We start from the raw sequence: 18871 nt of genomic DNA on the forward strand, positions 1-18871 counted from the left end.
TTCCCCATTTTTATTCATCAGGTCTTATATCAGCATCCTAAATAAATCCCTTAGCACTTCCATTTTTAACTGCAGGCTTCTAATTGCTCTTTTTGTCTGCATTGTCTCCCATATCATAATACGTCCTGCATATAATAGCTTAGTGGCTCTAACAGCGATTTTACACTTTTATTGTCCTTCTTAGGGCAAGTTCTGAAGTTTTTCCTAATTTCCATTCTACCTTTACCTCCCATTACATGTATGCACTCTCACATTCTATGAATAGTACATGTATACCATACTGTGTCTTATGGGTATACTAAAGGCCTGGTGCATGGATTTGTGCACCGGTGGGGTCCCTCGGCCTGGCCTGCACCCTCTCGCAATCCGGGACCCTTTGGGGGATGTAGGAGGCCCAGTGCATGGATTCGGCCCAATCCCTGCAGGCCAGGCCAAGGGACCTCACCAGTGCACAAAGCGTGCACTGGGCCTCTAGTATGCATATAAGATCTTTTATTAATCTCTTCCTGCCCTCCCCCACCCCCCTTTCCTCTGAGATTCGTCAGTCTGTTCCATGTTTCCATGACTGTGTTTTGAGCATCTGCCCCCTGGTGGTCAGTGCACATCATAGCTACTGGTCAGACAGTTGGACAGTCGCTTAGCCTTTTATATATTTAGATTTCTAAAAAGGTTACTGTTTAAATTTATTGAGTTAAAAAATATCTGAGATGTGTAAACAAACATCAAAAAAATGAAAAGCTTTTCAAGAAAATATTGTATAAACTATGACAAGTGATGGCTATGCAACCTGGTTGTTGCTAAGTATGGGTTTTTACTTGCCACTTCTCTGAAAGCCATTATTAGTGCCTTTAAGTGCCCTTTTGTAAAGTCTCTGTTCTAACACTCAAAGAGGCCATTCCCTGCAGTAGGTCTGTTGATAAGGGAGAGCAGACAGCTGTTGAGCTGTGTGGCAGCAGCAGGTATCTCTGTGGGATGCCTCTGGAAACAAAAAAGCTGGATTCTCCCGCTGGGTGTAATTTTATGAGCTCTGTAGGCGAATTCCTTTATGGTCCTTTTCTCTCCTGTACATAATATGTACCCGATGATTGTTATGAAAACCAATTTTTATAGCATTTTTAGAAATTCTGAGCCTTAACAATCAAAGAAGTTTTACAGCTATTAGGACATCTTGCACCTACCCACAAACCATCAAAATTAGCACATCTTTTGTACACTGATATTTCCAGTATTGCTACATTGCAGGGAATAAGCACATCTTTTGTTGAGCAGCCTCTGAACTATAGACTGTGCAAAAAAGATACCATTTTACTCCCACTTCCCTTATAATACTAGTAATGTTATTTAGTCCCTAACTAGCCTCTCTCTCTCCCATGAGATTAGTGTCCCTATTTTCTCTATAGATGATACAGTATGTATTTGACTACCAAACATGTATTGTCTTGACTGTATACATTTAATCTCTCTCACTAACTTATAAACATAGCAAGGGCAATATGCAAATGAAAGGAAGCAAAGGTAAATTAAATTTATACTTTATTAAAATCAAACAATTCTTGCAACCCTGAAAATTGTATTCAATCACATCACATAACTGTACATTATTCTCTATAACAATTCAGGTAATGTCTGATTCAAAAACACTTGGACTATATCTTACTGTCAGTGATTTATGAAACTTCTGAAAAACAACTAAATATGGAATTTATTACCTTCTATAGCCACAACTGGGCCATGGCCCATTCTGAAAGCTATCAGAGAGGAGGGATGGCACTGTGATACCATGTCATTGAGAGTCTGCCTCACTAGTGGAATTCTGCATTTTGCAACTTTTCTAATCCTGGAGGTTTTGCTAACAAAAAGTCCAACTAGGTATTCCTCAACTGAAAGGCTGACTTCTTACAGTTCACACTATAGCTTGACTCTCTGTGGCTCACAAATACTTCCTTGAGGTGCTAGAACAATTTTTAAGCAGAAATGAAGATGGAGTCCATAAGGAATAAAAGGGAAGAGGAAAGAAAAGGGAAAAATGCTGATCCTTTACCTCTTTCCAAGAGAAAAATTATATGAAATAGCTGTAGCAATCATGAAGTGATCTATATCTTATATTTACAAACTATAGAATAATGTGATTCCAAGGGGGAGTATTTGCAATCACCTGCTTATTATAACCAACACTGTAACTAATAGTTTTGTTTCTTTTCCATTAAGGTGACATACTTGTTTGATAATGGAGGGACAGTCTTCTTTGCTATTTTTATGGCAATATGGGGTAAGTAATTCTCCATTACTTCCTAGCCCTCATTCTCTGAGGCTATTACTGTATTTTTTCATGCTCGTATGCGCACGCACACACACACACACCCCATGTATCAATTCAACAAAGTCTATTGCTTTGTTTGTCCTCTTCCCACATTCACTGCTTTGTTTGGAATGTATTTCTTGATCTGATTCTTTAATCCCTAAAGCCTTGGACCTACCTATACTAAAGAGTTTTTGTTTGTTTTGTGTGTTCCAGAGCAGATAGTAATTAAAAACAAACTGAAACATAATCCAAGTTAAACTTTTTGCAACTGATGCTCAGAAATTTTTTTATTTGTTTAACATTTCCATTTATCTATTTTTAATCTCACTCATCATCTATTTGGAGATGCAGAATCTATTCCATATACAATTGATCAGTAATGTCTAATACATAATAAATTATGTTCCTATCTAACATCTTAAAACTGTAAAAATTATGTACAAGTACAGACTTTGGCTGACTTTTTCAACATGTTTCTCATTGAGTTTTTAGGTTACCCAGTTAATTGAGGCATAAAGTAAATCAGACATCCTTTGAAGAAAAGCAATTACTTTCCTGGTTAGGGTCAGCTTTCCTAACAGCCCTGTTGAATGCAAAGTCATTGTCAACTTGGCAGTTCAAGGGACTGACCATGTACTAGTAAGTGCTAAGGCAGCAAAGTAAAATGTACTTAAAAGACAGGTCTCTCACTCCCATTCTCTACATTTCTCAGAAACAGAGGTTCTGTGCCATCTGTCTTTCTAGCTTTATGTAAAAAAAATAAAAAATAAAAAAATTTACTTCCAATGCTTCTTCAACAGAATGTCAACTGTGATGCATGGCATTAGAGCTACAGGGAGAGCAGTGAAGAGTCAATCCATTGACTTATTTTTGGCCAAAACAAAGTATAAATGTAGATTTGGTTCTCTATTTTCAGTGAAGAAGTTTTTAAATTAAATTATCAAGGAGGGCAATCAAGGTACAATCTTTTAGTTTTATGTGATCCCACAAACATTTCTTACTAAGAAGAAAACAGACTAAAATACAAATGAAGGTTACTCCATATAAGCTTCAGCATAGCCAGAAATGGCAAGAAAGGAGACCCCTTGGATGATTTTTCATCTCTTTATGTTTCTGCTACTAGGCTCAGGCTTTTACAGTTCTTCTTGGCACAAGCCACATGACAGTGATCTTGCTTCAGCTTTTGGAAGGTGGGTTGGTGAAAAGGCCAGGATGTAAGCAAACACTTGCCATCTGAAGCCCTTTTCCCCTTAGTTTTATACTGAGGTACGGAGTGCAGGTATGTCATCCATTGGAATACCATCACGTGCATTTTCTTGACCTGCTGGTATGGATGAATCATTCACAGTTGAGTTGTAATAACTAGCATTCCCAAAACTCACATCATAAGGTTCCGGTGCATTGTCTAATCGCAGAACTAAAAAAAGTAACCAAGAAAAGGTATTTTATAAAAGGTATTTCAGTCACAGTTTGAAAGATGCACATGTGTTCAGGCATCTGCCAGACCTTAGGAACTGTTCTAGATGGGTAAGTGTACCTGGCCTTTATATGGGCTTTTCAGATATTAGTTTTGAAATTTATTTTTTTATTTTTATTTTTTTTTTAATATTTTATTGATTTTTTACAGAGAGGAAGGGAGAGAGACAGAGAGTCAGAAACATCGATGAGAGAGAAACATCAATCAGCTGCCTCCTGCACATCTCCCACCGGGGATGTGCCCGCAACCCAGGCACATGCCCTTGACCTGGAATCGAACCTGGGACCCCTCAGTCCGCAAGCCGACGCTCTATCCACTGAGCCAAACCGGTCTCGGCAGTTTTGAAATTTAAATGAGTAGATATTTTCAAGCCACATTTCTTTCTAAGACTAAGCGAACAATTTAACTTCCAGAATTTCCCTGCTGGTGGACCAAAACTAAAGGAACCAAGGGAGCGATCACAACAAAAGTGTAGTAATACTTTGTATTAGGGAGGATAGACATATGTCTCATTGTGTAGAATTGCGTGATTTCAGTCTTATCAGTTAGTTCAGAATTTTCACTTCTGGTGTGAAAAATACTTTTTTTTAAAAAGTGAAGAGCATTAATTTGAAAATCAGTGCCATTATTCTAAACCGTGTCTCCATGTCTTTATGGTTGAGCCATTGAACATGGAGACAGGAGAAAACTATTTGTAAAAGCTTGTGTTTCCTGCTGATAGATCCAACTTATCATGATTTGAGGTTTTATGACTGATAATAAAGGATTGTTTTCTTTTTCAATAGTCAATTATTATTTCCTTAATGAGCTTGAACTTATTTTCAAAGAAAATAAGGAGGTACTTTTAAATACTGAAGCAGTGATTAACTACTAATTAGATTAGTAATCTAATTATTCAGTGAGGTATTTTCATATCCTATCAATTTCTTCAGCCATCTCTTCACAAACTAGTCTCCCAGAACCCTGAGGGATTTTGGAGAGGGTCCCTAATCTGTCTTGAAGGAGTAAAGTAGGTGGTATGATTATTTTCTTATGCCTCAATCAAAATATAGTGAATTATAGCAATTTAATAGACTGAGCTTTTTTACAGATGATTACAGTGATTACAAATAAAGAAAAAATTCAGAGGTTTAAAAAAGAAGTTTGGAAACCCATGTTGTTCAAAATCATATCCTTTTATTTTGAAAAATGCCACTTTTTAAAATATTTATTGCTAGGAACCCATAGACAGAATTCAGTCAAATTTATAAGTGGTGGATTTGGTTCTGAAAAGGACCATATGTCACATGATTTGAAGTTCTCAAAAATCAACAAGACTTTATCAATGGGACTCACTAGGGTCATTTATTTTTTTATGGAAGCAAGAATCCCTCCTGTAAACCAGAAAACAGTTGTGATTTTTTTCCCCCTGAAGTTTAAGAAAGGGAAGAATCAAGCATTTGAAGTGACTTCATTTGTGTTCTATACATTGTGTTATTAAGGTCCTACTCAGTGCTTCATTCATAGAAGTTCCATTTTTTATTCATAAGCATTATGGTTTTTCACCACATGAATTTACAGAATTAAGGTAAATTGGGACTTATGTAGCTACATATGTAACTCATTAGAAATCCCGTTTTAGAGATTCATTAAGATAATTAATATGAGGTTACTATATCTGTAAAACTTTTGAAGATCTCCTATTAGAATATGTCTTTGCTCAAATTACTGCTACTAAACTACAACAATAATGACAATGGATGATTTTGCAAACACTAACAAAACTGCCCATTTTTTCTTAATAGCATACCATTCTCTTCCAATTTTATAGATTTATTTTAGGTTCTGGAATTATTACTTAAAATCAATTGTTATGCAATGAGCAACAGTTTCAACTATTTTAAAATTTTTTCTCACAGGTCCATTACTATTTGAGGAACAGAGAGTAGGTCAGAATAAATCTTTGGACTATTTCTATTGTATGAATCTCTGAACCCTGTCTAGACAATGTAATAACCATTAGCAATCCCCACTTAATGAAAGTTCTGGAGGTGAAGTTCTGAAAGTTGTTTTTACCTGGTTCGTTTCTATCATCATAAAGTCTCCGATGAGAAAATGAATTCGTTTTTCGTTTTCCACACAACAAGTAGCCAACAAGACTAAGCAAGGAAGCACCCAGAATAGCACCTAAAATGGCCCCAAATACTACTCCTGTATTTCTATTCTCTAGAGAGAAAAAAGAAAAAATAATTTATAAACAAGAAATAGCAATAATTGTTCAAAGTACAGACATATATACATGTGTAGCACAAAGAATATTTAGCATTTTAAAAAATATTAGATAATGCTGATTATATATAATATAAAGTACTGAATATTTGGGATATATTGGCAAAATATATTTCCTAATAAAACCAAACCTTAAATATTGAATTATTTTGAATTACTTGTAAGTCCTAGTTTTATAACTATGCCTCATTACTCATCAACACTAATAGTACTGAAATGCCATGAGTGTGCTCCATTAGGACATAATTTCTGTGTTGAATGCTCTATTGTCTTTAATCAATTCTAAATCTCTGATGAACTTTAATGGTAAAATGAGCTTTGATCTTGTTTCTATAATAATTTGAAAGTAAAAAGCTAATAGGAGTAAGTGAGGAATAGGAAATGAATCCACAAAACTCCAAGTGAAAAGGCATTATAAGGAAAAATCAGAATAATGATCAAAGCAATATATTGTCAGTGCATTACACATAGGGAACAGATGTGTAGGTCTGAGTTTAAGAGAACCCAAAATTTCACCCTATCATCCCCTTTACTAAGTACCTTATTTGAAAACTATCATAAATAAACTACTTACTACTCCATGAACTCAAATTTAGTGTATTTTATTTTTAATGTTTTTTAACATTTCTTGAGAAGCTTACTAATTAGGTAGGTAAAGGGTCTTAAAGAGTCTCTGGTTCCACATGAAACCTTATATATTTAAAAAATTAACCTCCACACTGGAAAGTTAACAAAATAATTACTAAAACAAAAATGAAGCAAAGTTACCTGGTAGGAATAAGTAATATGTTTTCAATATGTATTTTAAGTTTAGAGAGACAAAAGAGATAGTATTTTTAAGCAATATATTTCTGATGGGATGTTAGAGTATGTATTAATGAAACTGATATGTTTAAGTTAAAACTAGCCCAGCAGGTGTGACTCAGTGGTTGAGTGTCAACCCATGAAACAGGAGGTCATGATTTGATTCCCCTTCAGGGTACATGCCCAGGTTTTGGGCTCAGTTCCCAATAGCGGGCATGCAGGAGGCAATTGATCAATGATTCTCATCATTGCTATTTCTATCCCTCTCTCCCTTTCCCTCTCTGAAATTAATTTAAAAAACATTTAAAATTTTTTTAATTAAAGTTAAAATGAAAATATATGTACATACAATACATTGGTTGCAGAGCTATAGTAAAACCTAGATTTCATTATTTAAAACTTTTCCTGTTCACTGGCAACAGGCAACAACTTCAAATAGGAATATATATTAGTATATATAGATATAGATATATGGATGATTTGGTGTTTATATAACTAATATAATCTATAAATAAATTCTATTGGAAATTAGTGAGTTCATAGGGGAAACTAGTATATTTTTAAGTTTGAGGGAAGCAGAAACATGGTTAGACCTGAAAAAATAAAATGTAATGAATTTTCATTAAATATTAGTAATTTTTCACTTTATGTGTTAAAGCTTGATGTAATAATTCCTAAGAATGAAACATAAAACTGTCCCCATATTACAATTTTCTTGTGGTGGTCATTAAGTACTAAACTAAAAATTGAGGATTTCCTTTTGTTGAATTTATTTACTTTTTAAAAAATATCAGTGTTCTATTTTCCTGTGATTATGTGGTATCTGATAACTTATACATTAATTTACTTCAATTTTTAAAACCAACATTCATATATTTTTAAAGTTCAATTGTACAGTATTCTTAAAAGCATGTGAAATTTCAAGTAGTCTTTCTAAAATTCAGTAAAAATTGTTACACAGTATCTCCAAGCTGTATCACTACTTCAGTCTTTTCAGCCTACCCTACTTCTCATTTTGTCCCACTTAAGTATATGCTGACTTAAGTTCTAAAATCCCTTCACTATTTCCAGTGAATATCATGGTTACCCTTAAAGGGAGAACCACCTGTGCTACTGTGATCGCCTCTTTTTCTTTAGTCACGGGGGTGGGGGACCTTTTCTCTGCCAAGGGCTATTTGGATATTTATAACATCATTCAAGGGCCATACAAAATTATTAACTTAAAAATTAGCCTGCTATATTTGGTCAAAAATTTAATTACCTCCCCTTAATGCCTTGGGCAGGGCCAGACCAAATTTCCCGGGCCTTACATGGCCTGCTGACCGGACATTCCCCACCCCTGCTGGTATGACATATTCTATAGTTGTAATCTGTATGATTTACGTGGAGATTCTTTCACACCAAAAGAAAGTTAAATTTGTTTATATTTACCTTCTTGGGGATCTGATGTATTTGGAAAGATTTTTGAATTATTGGTGAATTTTAAGGTGGGCTGTAGAGTCATTTCCTGATAGGGGGTAAACCCCACAAAGCTATCATTAGTAATGTTAAGCCATCCATCTGGTTCCGTTGTCATGGGCCTCATGGTGGTTAGCGCTGAAGGGAGGATGCTAACTGTAATGGAACTGTTGTCAGTTTTCATGGTATCATTGGCCAGGGATCCCACTGAGGATACAGCAGATGTAGCATTGGGAGGTGGTGAAACGGACAGAGAATTTTCATCTCCTGCAGATGAGTTCTGAGGCAGTTTAGAAACAAAGCTGTGGATCAAGGAAGTGCTTTCGGAAAATACAGGTGTGGGTCTTGGACTCCTGGGGTTGTCTGTGGTCAAATTATCCACAAAATCTGTTGTTTCATCACTTTTACTTGATGGATCCCAAAGAGAGGAATTTCTTGCCTTGGGATTGGAAGTTTCTCTATTGTCTTTACCTAAGTTGAAATCTGCTCCAGTTTTCAAAGGAACGTATTCTTTTGCCATGTCTTTTAAGCTTTCTGCAATGTTTTGTGTTGTGTTTACTTCCAGACGTTCTTTTCCATGGCTTACAGATAATAGTAAACTAAACAAGGTTGAAAGCAATAGAGTTTGGGCAGAGGTCAACATTGTAGCCTTCTTTGGTATAGGGGGGTCTGAAAGAAAATAACAACCATTTGAATTATTAAATGAAAATCTACATTTTTAAGTGGTGAAAAATCCAGATACATAATGCTGAGATGATAATATCATACTCTCAATTCCAAAAGTTTGTTTTCTTTGAATTGTGTACTAAAATTAGAATGACTGAGTTCTATATTCTGTATAACATTTTTTTTTCCTCTAAGGCAGTGGTTCTCAACCTTCCTAATGCCGCGACCCTTTAATACAGTTCCTCATGTTGTGGTGACCCCCAATTTCATTGTTACAAATTGAACATAATTAAAGCATAGTGATTAATCACAAAACAATATGTGATTATATATGTGTTTTCCAATGGTCTTAGGCGACCCCTGTGAAAGGGTTGTTCAGCCCCCAAAGGGGTCGCGACCCACAGGTTGAGAACCGCTGCTCTAAGGAAATGCCATGCAGAAACTTTGTCAGGCCAGACACCACTATTCCATTATTTCAAGGATTATTTAGCTTGGGCCAAGTTAAACACACACACACACACACACACACACACACACACATACACACTATATATGGACTGCTAAGTAAAATTTTTAAAATATAAATATAGTGTATGTAGAGCTGGCTGGTTTCTTCAACCTATTTAAGAAAACATGTTCTTTTTAAATATGTAATTTGGAATATTATGAAAATGATGTTACTGAATATACACTAAATGTACCACTTTAAAGTGAGTCAGTCAGGGACCCCACTTGAAAAGATTTTATTATACCTAATTTGAGTTATTTGAATTTGAAATTAACATTTGTTTTTCAAAATACTTTTATGATGCTCTCCATTCTATTAATTTCAGATTAGGAAAATCAGAAAGACTTGGATTTTAGGATAATCTTTCATTATATTTCCTTATTGTGTCAATGAAGAATATATTTGGGAGTTTGTGTGGAATAAATTACTTTGCTAGATAGTGGCAACGTTGGGATTTGAAACCATAGTCCTGACCTCCAACCCAGGCGCATAATTTTGCTTATAAGTGTGGAAGTACTAGAAATTCATAGATAGCAGGATAAGGGGAGAGGTTTTTGAAATTAGATTTATATTAAAATTCAGGCATCTGTCATGAATAATCTATGAAAAACAATCATCATAACAAGCAATTGCTTTATCATCATCATCATTATCATAATTACACTGACTTCACATTGTTTTTCTAAATTGAATGATTTGAGTAAATCATTTGAGATAATTAGAGCAATTTATAATCCCATTTTTTAAACACTGGAAAAAGAGGGCCCTCTACCTTAAGTACCTCTCAAACACACTAAAAACTATCTGGACTAAAGTAAGCAGTTAATACACATTAACTTTATTTCTTATTATCTATACTAATATAAGGGTAATATGCTAATTAGACCAGATAGACCAGATGTCTTCCACATGTCCTTCTGGACATCCTTCTGGACAAAGCCATGGTGGCGGGGGTGGATCAGGCAGGCAGGCAGAGCAGTTAGAGGTGATCAGGCCAGCAAGGGTGAGTGGCTAGGGGCAATCAGGCTGGCAGGGGAGCAGCTAGGGGCATTAGGCAAGTAGGCAGAGGTGGTTAGAGGCGATAAGGCAGGCAGGCAGAGGGGTTGGGATGATCAGGCAGGCAGAGTGGTTAGGGGCAATCAGGCAAGCAGGAAAGTGAGCGGTTAGGAGCCAGCAGTCCCGATTGTGAGAGGGATGTCCAACTGCTGCGGTCGGACATCCCCCAAGGGGTCCTGGATTGGAGAGGGTGCAGGCTGGGCTGAGAGACCCACCCCCCGCCATGCACGAATTTTGTTCACTGGGCCTCTAGTCTGTATATATAAAATCCTAAGCAACCATGAGGACTTGAACAATCAGCCAGTTGCTATGATGCACACTGACCACCAGGGGGCAGATACTCAACGCAGGAGCTGCCCCCTAGTGGTCAGTGTGCTTCCACAGGGGCAGCACCACTTAACCAGAAGCCAGGCTCATGGCTGGCCAGCACAGCTGCAGCAGCAGGAGCCTCTCCCAACTCCACATCAGTGCTACCAAGCAGCAGTGGCAGGTGCAGTGGGCCGGGATGAGTGCGAGCAGTGCGGCACCGGCTCGGGCTCCTCCCTGTCCAACTGCCACTTGGTGCACTGCTATATCCCCGAGGGATCCCAGATTGCGAGAGGGTGCAAGCCAGGTTGAGGGACACCGCCCCCCCAATGCACAAATCCGTGCACCGGGCCTCTAGTTAAAATATTCTCTAAGTGTCTTGCACTGGACAAAGTTTATAATATCTCACTTGATCATCACAATGATCCCTTCAGACAAAAAGAATAGGTTGTATTAATTATTCCCATTTTGCAGATGAAGAAACTGAGGTTCATAGTGGCTAGTAATGGAAGTTAGTAAATGGAAGAGGCAACACTGAAAGGCAAGTCTACTGACTCCAAAGTAATTAGCTACTAAAATGTAAAGTGTTTTTCATTGAAACAATTATTATTTTATTTATTTATTTTCAAATATATTTTTATTTATTTCAGAGAGGAAGTCAAAGAGAGATAGAAACATCAATTATGAAAGAATCATTGATCAGCTGCCTCCTGCATGTCCCACATTGGGGATCGAGCCCGCAACCTGGGCATATGCACTGAAAGGGAATTGAACTGTGACCTCCTGGTTCATAGATCAACCCATAACTACTGAGCCATGCCAGCCAGGCGAAAGTTATTCTTTTAAAAAAAATTAGGCTATTTCTCCTTTTAAAAAAGTCTGAAAACTGATTTTATATTCTTTGAATTAAACCTCAGAGCTTATTTTTCATTAAAACTCTCCTAAATGACTGAGATAAGAAAAAGGAGGAGGTGCTACTGCTATTATTTTGGTCCACTATTACCAGCTATTCTTTTAAAAGCTCTCCCAGAAATGTTGTACAACTATTTTCAACCTTTATGATTTTTCAGTAGGATCTGAAGAGCTCCTGTGTACACCTTTGGTTATCTTTTGGTTTTGTCATCCTTGCGTAACAATTTCTTGCATAATGGTACAACTTAAATATATCTATAATACATACTGCTATACTTTTTTTCTTCAAAAGCTTTTAGCAAGCAGTCCATACTTGTGGATTCCTGAGGTTTTAGGATATAATATCTCTCATGCCCTATACTAATCACTTCAGAAAAACCTCCTTATAAAGCAAGGCTAGCAGACATATAAAAGCGTTACTTAAACATCCATCACTAACAGAATGGTTAATAAATTGTGTAGATTCACGTGTGAAAATTAACAAACTAGAGCTGCATACAGAAATAAGGGTGATTATCAGAAATATTAATGCAGAGCTGAAATGCCAGTTGTACTGGTGATTCTCTGTATATAAAGTTCAAAAACAGACAACAAACTGGAATGTTAGAAGTCAGGAAAGTGGTCACTGTGGAGAGGAAGTATTGGGTAGGCATGGAAAGGGCTTCTCTGTGCTCGGGAGCTCTGTTTCTTGACCTGATAGGGGTTACATGGGTGCCTGTATTTGTGATAAGTTTGTTTATTTACATTTCATTTATTTCTTTGTCATTACCAACAAAATGTATTTAGGTCCTAAAAATAACTGGAAAACATATTGCTATTAAGCATTTATTATATCACATTTTTGCATTTTTTCTCCTTTAATTCTTACTAAAAACACAATGAGAAAGGGATTATTAATCCTATTTAACAGATGATTAAATAAGGCATAAAATGTAAATAATATGTCCAAGGACACACAACTGGGGACACACTAAAGAAATAGGGTTAGGCTTGGCCACCATGGCTCAGTGATTGAATATTGACCTATGAACCAGGAGGTCATGGTTTAATTCCCAGTCAGGACACATACCTGGGTTGTGGGCTCAATCCGTAGTGTGGGGTGTGTAGGAGGCAGCTGGTCAATTGCCCTCTCTCATTATTTCTTTAAAATATATATTTTATTGATTTCAGAGAGGAAGGGAAAGGGAGAAATAGATAGAAACATCAATTATGAGAGAGAATCATCGATTGGCTGCCTCCTGCACGCCCCTATTGGAGATTAAGCCTGCAACCCGGGCATGTGCCCTTGACTGGAATCGGACCCGGGACTCTTCAGTCCACAGGCCAACCCTCCATCCACTGAGTCAAACCAGCTAGGGTGGTCCTCTCTCATTATTGATGTTTTTATATCTCCCTCTTCCCTCTTCTCTTAAATCAATAAAAATATTTTTTTTTAAAAAAGAAATAGGGTTAGGATTCAAATCTTGGCATTAAAGCTAGTAATCACTCAACTATGTCAGAAATGTTACAAAGGAATACAGAATTTGGTACTTAGCTGCTTGATAGAACTCTTCCCATCAACATTGTCTTAGCACAGCTTTTACAAATTTTATTTTAATCAGAGCCATTTATAATCCCATTTTTAAATACTGGAAAAATGGAGCCTTCTATGTTAAGTACCTCTCAAACATACTAAATACACTTTTATCCTAATTTAAGAAAATTTTAACAATTGTCTCTATGTGTTCTAGATGGACACCTGTAGCGTATAGTTTACAGATTAGCAGTAACAAAACAAGTGATTTTCCCCAGACCTATGTAAGCTCACCAACATTTCATTAAGCTGATTCCTCACCTAGCACATTTAAAATGTGATTCCATTTAATTGAAAAATACTTACATGGACCTTTTCAAAAACTCCCTTCTCCTGTGAACTCTGTCAGGTTTGTGGCAAACATTATAGTCTTTTTTATCTACTACCAGTGATCTGATTAGCTTATGAACTGTACTTGGCCTGTATTATTATTATTATGCAGCTTGATTTAGGTTTTCTGTACCCAAGCTTTCTGGTTATTTTATCTTCCTAATGAAGTGGTCACTAGAGGGGAAAAACATATCTTAGCTGTTCCTCTAACTTTCTCATAATGTTACACGAGGAACATGGTATTGAGTTTTCTTGTTCCCTTTCCATAATGAGAATCCATATATCAGGAGTCAACAAAGTGAGTTTTGTTGTTCCTGTTTCCCTTTGCCTGTAACATTGAGCAACCAAGAGGATCTCTCTACCTTTCACCCAGCTTTTGATTGCAACGTGAAAACCTAAGGAATGAATACCCCAAATGGGCTAAGCATTCTGTTACTGCCTATAACTTACCTCCAGGGAAAAGAAAGGGCAGAGAGGGATAAGACAGAATGCTTTAAATACTATTTGCAGTTTATTCCTAAATTAATACCAGTGTGGGTAAGGCTTTTGGGAATACAGTGGGGCCTTGACTTACGAGTGTCCCGACTAACGAGTTTTTTGAGATACCAGCTGTCTCTCAGCAGATTTTTTGCATTGAGTTGATAGAGTAATTTGAGTTAACAAGCTCCTTAACGAGCTCGGTCTCAGAACAAATTAAACTCGTAGTCAAGGCCCCACTGTATTGATTTATTCATGTTGTCCAAGCATGGCAATGGGGGACAACTTTGCTTCTGTTCCCTGGCTTCTAAGAGAACCACCTTATACCTCTTCCTCAGGTCCCTTCATCTTAAAGGGATAGAAGCAGCCAGGAATTAAATATTAGCCCCAGACTTTTGCTGGAGCAAAGACTAAGCAATTTCATTTATGTTCAATCTATTCTGAATTGAATAAGCGCGTTGTAAGCAGCAAAAGCTAATGGAGGTGGTACGGGAGCTCCAGAAGGCAAAGAAATAAAAGTGTACTCTTTCTCTTTGCACTTTCCTCTCAACTTGTCTCCATCTCTAGAATTCAAATACTTAGAGGATGTTGCATACTTGTTATGTAAAATTAAGTTATGCTGGATGACGGATGGCATGCTTGTGTGTGCTCAAGTTCATTTGTCAAGCAGGTGCAGTACAGAGGGAAACAGAAGGTGGGATGAAAGAAAAGTGAAGTTGTCATGGGAGAGAAATTCAGGACAACCAACCAGATAGCACCATTCACTCTCCTGTTCTTTGCCCCTTTTTGCCCCTATGTGGTAATGAGGATTTTGAGGATGTAACATAGGAACAAAGCTCTAATCATTACAAACACACACACACACACACACACACCTTCTAAGATTAGAACTATCAATCATAAAGGGAACAGAGAAAGAATTTCCATCCACTTTGTGACAGCTTAAACACAGATTCTAATCCTTTCTATATATATTGAAATGTTTGTCTTATTTCTAGTATTTAATAACTTGTAAAATATACATTCAGACAGTGTGAGGTTCACTGTTTTTTAAATAATTCCTTTACAGGAGAAAAAGAACACTATTTTCTCCCTTTCCTTGGTGCTGGCACTAAAAAGTGGTTTCACATTACTTTGCATGGAGGGCTGCAGGGGGTGATGAAAGAGAGAGAGAGAGAGAGAGAGAGAGAGAGAGAGAGAGAGAGAGAGAGAGAATGAGAGAGAAAGCAACTGTGGCCATTCAGGGAGGCAAATCCACACTCTCTGTACATAATTTTGCTTCTCCTTAAATGCATAAAGTCATTATTCTGCCCAGTGTCCCTGTTCTGAGTCATGCCCATTTTATACCAAGCTTTGAAAGTAAGGGAGTATCCTGCTTTGTGTCAAGTAAATCAACCCGGGCAAGGGAAAAGAAATGCTAGTCATTCTAAACTCAATCAAATCCAGAAATTTTAAATAAAAGCATTAGTTCAGGTACGCTGAGAGGATAATATAAAAACATGTTTTTGTAGTGAAATAACTTAAAGAGTATTTACTGTGCTACTTCTCTCTCAGTTGCTGTTGATCACATCTAGTTATAGCTTTCAGGCTACAAAGTAAGACAGATGGGTTTTGTTTGTCTTTGTCATGGGAAACTCAGTCTGACATGTAGCCAGTGTCCCAGGCAAACCTTGAGTGTCACTATGAGTGGCTCTTCCAATCTTGGGCAGTATTTTACTTTCCTTACATGAAAGAGCCACAATAAATGAGGACATAAGAAATGATGCCTCTATATATGCCTCTTTTATGAAAGGTGAGAAGACTTAACTAACACAAAGTAGGACTGTACCTGAGAACTGTAGGCACTTCACTTTACTTTTATTTGTTTTAAAAGAAAAGGGGGGGGAAGAAAACCCTGACTTTCCTTCAGAAAAAAACACATACAAACAAGTTTCAGAAGTTTGTGAACATCATCTAATTTAAATCACGGTATGATGCATAAATCCAGAAAAAAAAAATAGACTGTCATACTCCCTAACTTGGGTGTTCTCAGTCATAAATTTGAATACTGAAATAATTAGGTAAAAGAGTGTCATGCCTAGAACGAAAGAATGACATGTCTCCAAAAGAAATATTCTGGACCCAGATTCCCAAGCATGGGCTGTGCAGCCTTCTGTTAAGTTTCACTGGCTAGAGAAACAGCCTCTATGGATCAAATAGAAGGTGGGTGAACGGTAAACCAACATCTCACCTAGGAACCTTACATAGCTACAACTGAAACTAATTTTAAGAAACTGTATTTACATCTTTCTTCCATGGGATGCCTTCTGTAGCAACTGACTTAGCCTTCCAATCTCCAATGAGTGGTGGACATGTGTACCCACCATGCTAAGTAAAAGTATATACACAATATTTTTCCAGTCTTTCAAGAAAATCTTTGGGAATGTAATTCATTATGTTAGAAAATTGTTGTTGTTGTTGTTTTAACTGTCATATTCCAATACCTTAGCAACAACCTTGAAGCCCAAATGCATAATTTAAATCTAAATATTCAATTTCTATTCCTGCTACAATTTGCACTTTAAATGTTTTAAAACTTTTACTAAGATATGACCTGAAGGTTCTCCTAGTCATGTATGTTTTAAGTAATGTTTTTATTTTAGCTCTTCAGTTGGTTTCGTCATCTAGCATATTTGGCAGTAATTCTTAAAGTTAACTCACTTGACAGTGCAAATGCTCATTTTGAAGGTAATTACTTAATGAAATAGCTACCTGTCTCTATAAAGGTCTTTGTAGCTACTTCCCAGACTGTTCTGACAAAAGTTGAGCTCATTTTTATTCTCTTTAGAAAATCAATGAAAGAGAGAGGGGCAGACAGACAGACACAGGGTTGGGGGAGGGAGGGATTCTGTGTAACCCAGCACCCAGCACAAACTTACCTTCAAGTCTAGGAGGTATTTACAAACAGGAACTGAAATATCACAGCTGTCCTGGCTAAAATGAGTCTGCCGTGCATTAGAGAAAGCAGATGGGTTAAATGTGGCGCCGTCCCACTAAGCAGGAGGGTGCCAGAGAAACAAAATTAGGCGGAGCTGGCTGTATCTTGCTTGTGTAATGCAGCACCCCAGAACCTGACTGACCTGCTTCTCAGCTGTCAGCATGAAGATACCACCTCCATTCAGGCCTTAAAAAAATAAGTCCAACCCTCCAGCTTTCATAGGCTGGTTGTTTTGATTTCAGGGCAGGCTAGTTGTCTTAAACGGTGGCAAAACAAGGGGCATTTATTTCTAGCCCTAAGTAAAAAAAAAAAGGGACAAAGACTTTGGTAACGTCCCTGGTGTATCAGGAATTTCTAACCCATAATGGGTTCCCACTGTGCAGGTGAGGAAACCAAAAGGAGTCACGCCCTGCACCTGTTGCTGTGTGCTGGCCGCATGTCATTCTCTTGACTCAGAAACAAAACTTCCTTTCTCATAGTAGGATGTTTTATTTGTGAACTTATAACCTGAGTGGAGAAAATGTAGTGGACTCAGTAGCGAGGAGCCTGGTCTGCAGTGCACTGAGATCCGTTTTAGAGACAGTTACACTTAACACAAAGTGAATTGATGTGTTTTGGGATCCTTTTGAAAGCTGTAAGCTTTAAGTTAGAAATAATCACCAGGACCGAGATGGGGTTTGTTGCTGACTTTCAGAAGTCTGGAGAGGACCTGGGCCAGTCTCAAAATGGCCACATGATCCTGAGTAATCCTGGGAGCTTTCTCGGTTAAGTGGTTCCCATCCTGTGTTCTCTCTGCTTTTACTCTCAATTCAGAAGCTGGAGAGTTTCAGAAGTGCCCAGGTAATGCTTGATTAAATACGAGAGTTGAATAACAACCTGGCACACTTCCTTCACTTCCTTTCAAGGCTTATGAAAGGGAGAAGAGTGAAACTGCGCTTTCTGGGATATTCTGCACATCAATATTTGGGGGCTGGCGCCAAGGTCTGTTCAACTCAGTATGCCTGAGGTTCATTGCTTAGTTTCTGTTGTGCAAGGAGATAGGTTTCCAGTTGCTGAGTGAGAAAATGAAACTTTAGCTAAGGTCTAGGAGCTTCGAGTTGAATGCAAAGAATCTGCCCAGTTAATTGGCCCCAGGAAAGAACAAGGTAATTCTATAGTTTTCAATTTTCTGAAGCCCAAAGGCCTTTTAGAGTTTGATTATAAATTAAACCAACCCCTAAAAAAATGTTCGCTCAAAGGATATTTAAGCTGTAACTGCACTGGTATGAAGAAAAGCAAGTTAAATTTAATCAAACACTAGTTACTAAGCAATGGCTTAATAGAATTCAATTGGTTCTTTTCAGATCAGTCAGTTACTGGGGAAAAAATTCAACTGAAAACATATTTTATATCCATACTTAGAGAACTGAACATGAGTTGCCAGGATTGGGTGTGTCACCCCCTTAGGAGTTTTCCTAGGTAAATATATGAATATCATTACCATTTTCTGACTTAACCATTAATTATGGCCTATACTAAACATAGAAATTACAAGGCAATTTTGCTAAAATTATCTGCTTTCACTGCCCTATGGCCTCAGAATCCTTTTCATCATTGTCCTCCTGACAAACATAACGAAATGATTAGAACTGACCCTAGAAATAGACCCCATTTACTATCCTGTCATGAGCATACTGGAAGAGAGCTAAAAATGCAAACTATGGGTAAATTTAATGCCTTAGTTATTACTTTGCTCATTTGGTTGTGATCAGTAACCT

At 37.3% G+C, this 18871-nt stretch overlaps 2 protein-coding genes across 2 annotated transcripts in view; one reads left to right on the forward strand and one right to left on the reverse strand.

Moving 5' to 3' along the window:
• Positions 1 to 18871, forward strand: part of ANO3 (anoctamin 3) — a 129697-nt gene that overhangs the window by 58256 nt on the left and 52570 nt on the right. The window contains exon 11 of the mRNA XM_006091589.3: positions 2209 to 2269. Within this exon, the coding sequence (XP_006091651.1) occupies positions 2209 to 2269 (61 nt within the window). The remainder of the gene's footprint in view (positions 1 to 2208; positions 2270 to 18871) is intronic.
• On the reverse strand, positions 1517 to 17264 carry MUC15 (mucin 15, cell surface associated). The gene is made up of 4 exons (XM_006091586.3): positions 17056 to 17264; positions 8283 to 8978; positions 5835 to 5984; positions 1517 to 3719 (listed from the first exon to the last, which is right to left on the reverse strand). Exons 2-4 carry the CDS (start codon positions 8950 to 8952, stop codon positions 3559 to 3561), a joined length of 981 nt encoding a protein of 326 aa, XP_006091648.1. The 5' UTR covers positions 8953 to 8978; positions 17056 to 17264; the 3' UTR covers positions 1517 to 3558.

The sequence above is a fragment of the Myotis lucifugus genome, unplaced genomic scaffold (assembly GCF_000147115.1).
Source record: "Myotis lucifugus unplaced genomic scaffold, Myoluc2.0 scaffold_92, whole genome shotgun sequence".
Lineage (NCBI taxonomy): Eukaryota > Metazoa > Chordata > Mammalia > Chiroptera > Vespertilionidae > Myotis > Myotis lucifugus.